The following is an 8,617-nucleotide window of genomic DNA, read 5'->3' as shown; positions in this document are numbered from 1 at the left end:
ATCACATCAGTAAGATAGGCCTATTAATCTATACGTCCATGATATACCACAACCAAATACCGTAGTTTAGCTTTCATGCCCAAGCACAGGCATCGTCTGATACATAATCTCCATGCCGAAGAAGCGTTTTAATCCCTCTTATTTTACCTTCTCTTTTCTTTCCGTTCTTTCAAAACGCGGAGGACACGGCACAACAATGGAGAGTTGCCTTCACTCAAAATGCATTCACTGACTTTTCGTCACCAAACGCATTATGTGCGTTTCCCATCACGGAAAGCTTTAATACACATGATTTAAACGTACAACAACTCCTTTCTAAAAACAGGTTCAGGAAATAGGCGACATTTTTACATTTTGCGTTGCCTTACAGGTTAGCAGTTACGTTGAAGGTGTAATATTTGCAGTTACTATGTTATTAATCATGTTGATTATTAAACATACAGTTAATCTGAATGTGACTATTTAAGCGGTTGCATTAGTTACTGCAATCACAACAGCCTACATCTTTACAAACCACGCCTCCAGTCGCGAACTTTGTTGCTTGACTGCTTGTTATATTATGGACCTACAAGTCCATGGTTATATTAATGAAAATCCATCATCATGACATCAAATAAGTATTTTGTAAAATGCTCGTAGAACCACAGGAGGCAGTCAAACGTTTTGCTCCAGTCGACACTAGTGACAGACTCGCTTTGTGTTCGATTGAATCCTGTCATATCAATAACAACTATCCAGTTATCAAGTTTAACAATAAAGTCACGACGAGTTCTTCTAGGATCCGACAAAACAATGACAAAGCAAAATACAGGAAGTTTTAGAGGTGTTTGCAAAACTCTGGTATCGGTCGCAAAAATGCACGAAGATGGCCGGTATTAATAGGTCATGATATTGAGAAAACAAAAACAAAAGAAAGGCAAGAATTAATTACAAACGCGAAATAGTCATTCCATTCGGTCGAAATACAGAAAAATGTAACTCCAGCTGAAATTTACCCAGGCTAATACATAACACAACATGGGAATGTAAGTCAACTCTAAGAATGGGATTTCCTCCTTTGTAAGCACAGAAAAAAGAGGGAAATTACGCGAATATTTGCAATTATTGTGTCATTTAATGCAATCTTGCGTCAGCGTTAAAAATCATCAGTTCATTTTTCATGTGGACCAAAAGTCAATACTTATTCAAGATAACTAATCACAGTTCTGACATTAAAAACAAAGAGATCCTAATGAAAGATGGGACCCACCTTTTATAAGGACCACTTTGTGTTGCTTTGTTTTAGACATCTCATCTATTTATCAAATAAACGTTTAAATCCTGTTAGATGTTGTATGCTGTCTAATAGTTCATGTAAGTGGTTTCTCAAAATTATCTCTCAAAGTGTTAAAACCTGAATTCCCATCTCAACCAAAGCTATACCACCTCTGTGACCTCTTTAGTGGCGCTGCAAAACAAGCGTTAAATCCATGATTATTTCAGGTCGAGCAAAAGCAGAATTTAGCCAGCGATGGATACTCCTTCTTGATGCAGTCGCTCTGATTACCGTATTTGTTGATTCGGCTGATTTCTCCACTCAGTTCGTACTCCCAATTCTGTTCGGAGACATCCCGACGGACATGGACCGTGGATTCGTATACACCACCTCCTGGCCTTGTTTCTATGGTAACCTGGTACGTCCTCCAGGTCTCCTCTTTGTCTGGGTGCAGTTCTGATAACTTGATGGTGTCCTCTTGCATTTCTTTGAATCTGAGCATCTAAAGGCAGCGTGATAAACAATAAAAGAGAGTCAAGACAGAAGGGTATTAATAGGGCCTAACAAGGCTTTTTTTAAAAAAAATATCTCATCACAGAATTACAACACATCATGTGTTGCAGCTCAATGATCTTATAAGCCTGTATGGACGACATAGCTTTTTCAACGGTCTCTACGATTAGACAGACAAACCTGTCTACAGCGGCCACCAAAGGGAGACAAAAATATTTTGTAGACAGGTGAAAACAGATGACTTGATTTTAGTGGCCGTATACGGCAGGTGGCTGCTCAGGACAGGTGGTCGCTAATGTAGGTTTGACTGTTTACGTGTACGCAGTATATACTCTACATACATACCATTCATATGTTAACACACACATGTGTATACACACACACACACACATACGTAAATACTTGTACGTACAAAATAAGTGAGCGCGAATATCCTTGCTCTCGTACTCTTTTAGTTTTGAGTGCTTTGTATGATATATATGAAAAGGTAAGGCTTAATAGCTTTTAACACATTATTAACAAATGTGTATAAAGGTTACATGTTTGTATGTGAGTGCAAACAAATATCATATTCAGTTATCAATAGTTGACAACATCGAAACACAAACCATGATTTGTGTTTGTGTAATCTTAATGTTTCTTTTTTTTTAAATGCATAGCTCAATACTGATGTACACACTGTATCAACCTGAAATAAATTGTACAAACAAGCAATTAAAAATCTATTAAATCATATAGATTTATGAAACATTAGAAATATAGAAATCAATTCACCTGTAATCAGATTTTCCTCCAAACTGTATTATTCAATTAATTTGATAAACACCAGTGACAATGAAAATGTCAATCATGATAAATATCTGTGACAATCTGTCACTCAAGGTGCTAAAGCAACATAATTACTCAACAACACAAGATAAAAACATGATTGAAAAAGATAACTTACATGAATTATAAAAACTAACAAAACCTAATTTACAAATGTAAATTAGGATGTCCTGTACTCCTTTGTGAACAGGTGTAAGTAAAGACATGACTGAAAAATCCTAATACTACCAAGCAACCTGTTCCACATGGTTGGTGCTACATAGAAAGTATATATGTTGTAACCGAATTGACAATTCTTGTATCGATTTGTATGTTTTAATCTTTCTTTGTTGCTGTTGTTGCATACCCTGTATCACTTACTTACCATTATGCTTAGAGAAAGAAAAAAGTACAAAAGTCACATTGTACTCTTTTTTTTTTTCTGTATACGCAAATGTTGTATTGTAGTGTAAACTTTTGTCTGAAATAAAATGAAATGAAATGAAATGAATGACATGAAAATGCAAAAAACAAACATGAAAACCAAACCAAACCAAACTGTCTATTTTACAGTGTACCATTTACATTATCTCTTTGTTACCAAAAAAGATGAAGTGCATATCATGTCCTGTCGAAAAATGAAAATAAATTTAAACTCAACTGAATTTAATTGAACTGAATTTAATTGAATTTAACAAATAAAAAATGAGAAAATTACTAAATCACTGGCTACAATATGATATCGATATGAAATTATTTTGAAAGCTCAGCACTACCAGCGCTTAACTTTTTATACTTACTTGGTCGTTGTGAGCCATTCGGTACTTTGATGCGATGTTTGCAAGCTGTAAGAGAGAACACTTTTCCCGAGCATTACTGGTAATGCCATTTATAGTATCTACCGCAAAGCGAGCTGCACCATCAACCTGTGTAATAAAGAACAATTGATGTTAACAAAAGCACCGTCATATTTCAAATTATATCTTAATTTCCTTACATACCAAACACTGTGGTGATGGTGCATAGCCTAAACTTGTTTCAGGTAGAATAAAGAAATTAAAAAAAAGTGATTATGAGAAACTAACCATTCTGGACATGGTGGATAGAATCTGAAGAGTCTAAACATTTACCTATACATGGCAATGACAATCATATCATAATCATTGACATGATTAAACAATTTTGAAAACAACACTTAGGCATGGTGTGTTTATTACCTTTTAACAATTTACGCAAGAGCTGAAGAGCAGATTAATCCAATTACCAAATGGTTGCTGTGGTTAAAGGCAGGAAGGTATATGACAGTATACACTCAACGTGACATGGCGACTAATCATGTAATTGCCCAGTGTCCCTAGCAAATCGACCGGATCAACATTTTAGCGTAGTTGTGATGGAAGCGTCCAAGGAGAAAGGAGAGAAGAGCCACAGAAATCATACAAACAAACAAACACACACTAAAGAAACGGACACATGTAGCACTTGCACAGTTCATTCAATGTTGACTTGAAGTTTTACTAGGTTGTTCAAAGCTCTTTTCTGGTCCGTTGTTCTTCCTGTCGCTTTACAAGTTGCGTCAACTTAATGACAAAAGCTATGGTTAATACGCCAACATCTTATCTCGGTCTCCAAAGTAAACTTTTTGAAGATGAAGGACTGAAATCTCTCTGAAATGGCCGCTGGAGGTAGGTATCTTCATGGAATGCTCAGTCCCGTATATAGACTGGTCAAGAGCCAACTGTTAAACCCCTCGACGTTGATCGTCATGCAATAGCGCAGCTCTCAGTGTCACCCATGTCCAATTCTTAATTAGTACCACTTGATGAGTTTGCTGCCGGGGTACCACGCCGCTCATCATAATAACTTGAATCTTTTAAACTATACATGCTGCAAAACGTACGAATTTTCAGAATTACCTTTCCCTAAGCACCAAAGTGAAGAATTTATTGGCAGGCATGTATACTTGCACGTGGCAAACGGTTTAACTTTCATTCAGTATAGATAATAAGAGACAGCGAGCCTTTGGATCAAAAGAAAGTAAATGAAAAGCAGTACTTGTTGAGAATAGGCTCTTTGGACAAAAAAGTTGAACCCCATAAATTATAGAATTCAGAAATATCACAAAGAAAACATTTATATTATCACGTACACATAACCACATTTCAAATAACAAGAACTAAAAAACAAAAAAATGTTGTGGTTGAGCGCAGTTTAACATGGAAATGATTATGTGCTATTTTCAGGAAAGACAAGAACATTTTGTTGCAAAAAAAATGCAAAATACAAGGAGGGAGAGGAAAAAAAAGGGAGGCCGTGAATAATTACTACGGATCGAAGGATAAATGTCAAGGAAGTGGATTGCATTTGAATACAAACCGGTAGGGCAACATTGATCAATCTCCTTGAAGATTTTGTTTTTGAGAAGGAAGAAGAAGGAGATGTTGATAATGTTAATGATGATGAACAGGAACTGGGATGGTGGACATGTGGCGGTTACAGCTCTCCTGATGACAAAATGACTGAGACAAGTTTGAAAGGAAGCTCTTGTTGTTGTTGCTTTTAGTACTAATTTAGTCCTGCCGAAGGTTTAACGTTCTTTAGATTTTAACAAGAGATAAAAGAAAGAATGACGTATTGGACATGATGGTATATCTCGCCTGCAGGCTTACCAGTTCATGTTCATCTGGTCTGGTTTCATTCCACCCCATGCAGGCGCACCAATGGGCAGCAATGTCCGCTTCTCGACAATTCCTTCCAAGTGGTACCTCTGTCGACAGCAGGCTGAATGCCCTCCTCGACAATGTCCAGTCCCTTTCGCTGAAGTCGATGACTGACCGCAGGGTGGCGTGGATGTCGAATGGAGTGGTCAAGCGGTCAGCGTTAGTAACCAAGTTTCGATACGCTTCTGGATACCTTTGTCTGAAAATATCTGGCAGGACGATGGCCATGAACGGAAGACGTTCCTCAAGTTTACCCTGGAAAGTCTGGCGAACTGTCTCGTAGCGAGATCCGTGGTCTCCAAAGATTACAAGGATGGTCTGGTTGAGGGCGCCTGACTCCTTGGCTGAGTGCATAAACGTGAGGAGATCTTGGTCCATGACGCTCAGGATGTTCAAGTCATCGTGCGTTGGGTCTGTGAGAAAAGAGAGCCCAAACTTGAGGTTGTCGGGATACGATGTCATGAAATCCTGGAGGTATCTGAACATAACAATATGCACTGGATCTGGTCCAAGGCAGTATCCGTTCTTGTAAGCATCCATCTCCCTCCAGAACGTCCGCATGTAGTAGTCTGTTGGCTGTTCTTTAAACCCTGTCAGCCTGTAGTTAAACAAACTTAGATCAGGACGATCCTCGGCGAACATTGTGACATAGCCAGCTTGCTCAAACTCCTTCCACACCAAAGGGTAAACATTGACCGGGGCGCCCCCTCCGCGCTCCGTGTTTGGCAGCTCAGATTCGAATTTCCCTGTGAGTATTGGTATGAGAGCCCCTGTGGTAGCATCGCCAACGATGTTGTAACTATTTAGGAAAACAGCCTGAAGTTCTTCCTCCATATATGCCAGAGATTTTGGTATGTTACGAATGGCATTCATCCTGGACGTGGAATCCATGCCCAACATGATTACATTCAGACCAAGTCCACTCGTTGTTCGACGTTGTTTATTCTTCGCACGTATCGATATTTCGGGATCATCCTTGATGCGTGCCAAAGAATCAGTGTGGTCAGTAAATGATCCATCCCCAAGAGGACTTGGTATCGCACATTTAACGGTGAGGAAGTCCGATCGTGGTCTATCATGTTCACTTTCCCTGTTTGATGGTGCAAAACTGACGTTTTTTCCATCAAAAAAGTAGTCCCCGAGCCGTTTCGTTTTTTGGATATTATCGTCCACCCGTGCAGGAAAATGGACCGAGCAGCTGTCTGGATATCTGCTCAAGTCGAAGTGAATCATGTCGTCTTTGATGTATGCCAATCTGAATCCTGTGCACGTCATGGGTTGTGATCTCTTGAGAAGGTGCTCTATACTGGAGTCACGTGGATTTAACTGTGGCGTAATGCAGGCCTTTTTGTGAGCCTGTGCATCTCCCCCCTGCCACACACGCATCGCTGACCAGATAAAACCTGGGGGTTTACGTGAATTTGGACCCCTGTAAACTCGCTTTCCTCGATTCGTACACGTAATGAAATTCAAAATCAGAAGAACATACCCGAGAAAGATTAGCGCCAATGCGCAGACGACAAGCCACGTTCGTAAGAACTTGGCCATTCTTCTTACCTGGCCTACATGACCTATGGGAATACGCGTTGTATAGAGGCCTAGGTGCCCAGTGACTCAAGATGATATTGAGCTCATAACGTTGGTCAAGCTGTTTTCAATTCTCACGTTGCTACTTACGTCTTCGTTGCAATAACTATAGGCCACACAGGCAACGCTTTCGAAAACTAAGACCGGTTTTGCATGAATGGCTCTTCTATACGACTGTAATCCTTCTCGGGGTATGCGTGTTCCTACAATACTGACTATATACTTCCAGTGAGGCATATTTTTTGTGAGCAAAGTGAGTTTTTTTCCTCTGCCTGTGTGACACTCCTAACGACACTCGTGTCATTGGGAATCACTTAACCATTCGGAGGTGGTTAACACAACAGTCGTGAGCCTACTTTGAAAAATTCACTTTGTCGATTAATACCACTCTGGCAACGATCATGCCAAATACCTTGCCACAGCGTCTGTACACTCATCATGATTATGTCAATAATTGCTCATCTCATAACGTGGAGGCCAGGCTCAGTTGTTGTTTTTTTTTTTCGCGAAATTAAAGCATGCGTGCATTGCATGAAGAGAGGGGACGCCTGCTTGAAGGACTGGACCCTAAAAGGAATTGAATTGGGATTAAATTGAATTGACTTTGCATGCCATCGGACGTGCACGATTTAAATATCTGTTCAATTCAACGATAGAAATAGGTGTCGCGCTGCCTTTAAGCATCAGTATCATTGGAGTATGAAGCAGACATTAGTAAATATGCTATATAGTTTCTCCATTCACCATATTCTATGCAAGAAAAAAAAACAGAACTGGGGGAACGTTACGCACTTAGAAAGTAAATGTAAGAATGAAAGGCACTTGTAATGATGTAGTAATTCTGTAGAATTAATACGAATACGAATACAGCTATATTGTTATTTTTTCACCGTGTAGGTATTTGTAAGTGTGTCATTACCTGCCGTGTGTCCAGAGTAGGACCATGGACCTGGTGTATATGTCAACATGTCCTTTATTTTACTTATCAATAAAGACATAAGACAATAAAGATCGCAACAAATACCAGCGTGATGTCTTTATACGATCCTTTTGTATTCATGACAAAATTGTTTTTCAAGTTTCTGAAATAATAAAAGTTATAAAAAGATTTCACAGTAGGGCCTAATGGTAATTTCCTTTTCTTTGTCTATCTCTTTATAATGTACAGCTAACGATAAATAGATGCGAGTTCCGAAGAATTTAATAGTTCAAATATTTTGGAAGCGGTATATCGAAGCCATGGGAACAGGATTGAATTTGGCACAACTACCTTCGAAAGCAGTTTACCGCTGCCGTTAAGGCTCCTGTACGAATTAAGAATATTAAAGATAATGTGACAGAGGAAAACGAGAGAAGAGAAAGGTGAACGTAAGTATAAAAAAAAATGGGAGAAGGAGGGATGGGTGGAAGAGGAGGTGAGAGAGAAAAGTGGGAGGAGGGATCTAGGTAGTCCATGGGCCAGGCCAGATATTGGTACCATCTGAGGTGGCAAAACCTTTTTGGTGTCATTTTGTTTGTCGGGCATAGATATGCTTATTAAGCTATGATAGCATTTCCAAATGAGTAGCTTAGTCATAGTAAATGAATCTTTAACCAATTTGGTCTCGTTGTTATATCCCTATACTTCTGAATCGAAACTAACCGCTATACAAAGAAGAGCACTGTCTTCTGTATGTTCCATAGAGCTGTAAAATGCAGCTCTATGGTATGTTCACAGGTGTTCTATTGTAAACGC

The 8,617-nt window shown here is 39.1% G+C and overlaps 1 protein-coding gene across 1 annotated transcript; it reads right to left on the bottom strand.

Moving 5' to 3' along the window:
* Positions 1-1,478: 1,478 nt before the first annotated feature.
* On the bottom strand, positions 1,479-6,681 carry LOC139713635 (uncharacterized). Its single transcript, XM_071625342.1, has 3 exons — positions 5,245-6,681; positions 3,376-3,501; positions 1,479-1,757 (listed from the first exon to the last, which is right to left on the bottom strand). Exons 1-3 carry the CDS (start codon positions 6,679-6,681, stop codon positions 1,479-1,481), a joined length of 1,842 nt encoding a protein of 613 aa, XP_071481443.1.
* Positions 6,682-8,617: the final 1,936 nt, after the last annotated feature.

This window comes from Diadema antillarum, unplaced genomic scaffold (genome assembly GCF_040938485.1).
Source record: "Diadema antillarum isolate AM-2024a unplaced genomic scaffold, OU_Dant_1.0 seq00002019_RagTag, whole genome shotgun sequence".
Lineage (NCBI taxonomy): Eukaryota > Metazoa > Echinodermata > Echinoidea > Diadematoida > Diadematidae > Diadema > Diadema antillarum.
The sequence above is the reverse complement of the archived record's forward strand: the minus strand, read 5'-3'. Positions and strand labels throughout refer to the sequence as shown.

Bases quoted from the DNA above. Each gene is read 5' to 3' on its own strand.
- LOC139713635 (XM_071625342.1), bottom strand. From the start codon at position 6,681: ATGCGTGTGTGGCAGGGGGGAGATGCACAGGCTCACAAAAAGGCCTGC. The intron at 3,502-5,244 runs GTAAGCCTGCAG...TTTATTACACAG, and splicing joins GACCAGATGAACATGAACTG to GTTGATGGTGCAGCTCGCTT. The intron at 1,758-3,375 runs GTAAGTATAAAA...CGCTGCCTTTAG, and splicing joins GAATGGCTCACAACGACCAA to ATGCTCAGATTCAAAGAAAT.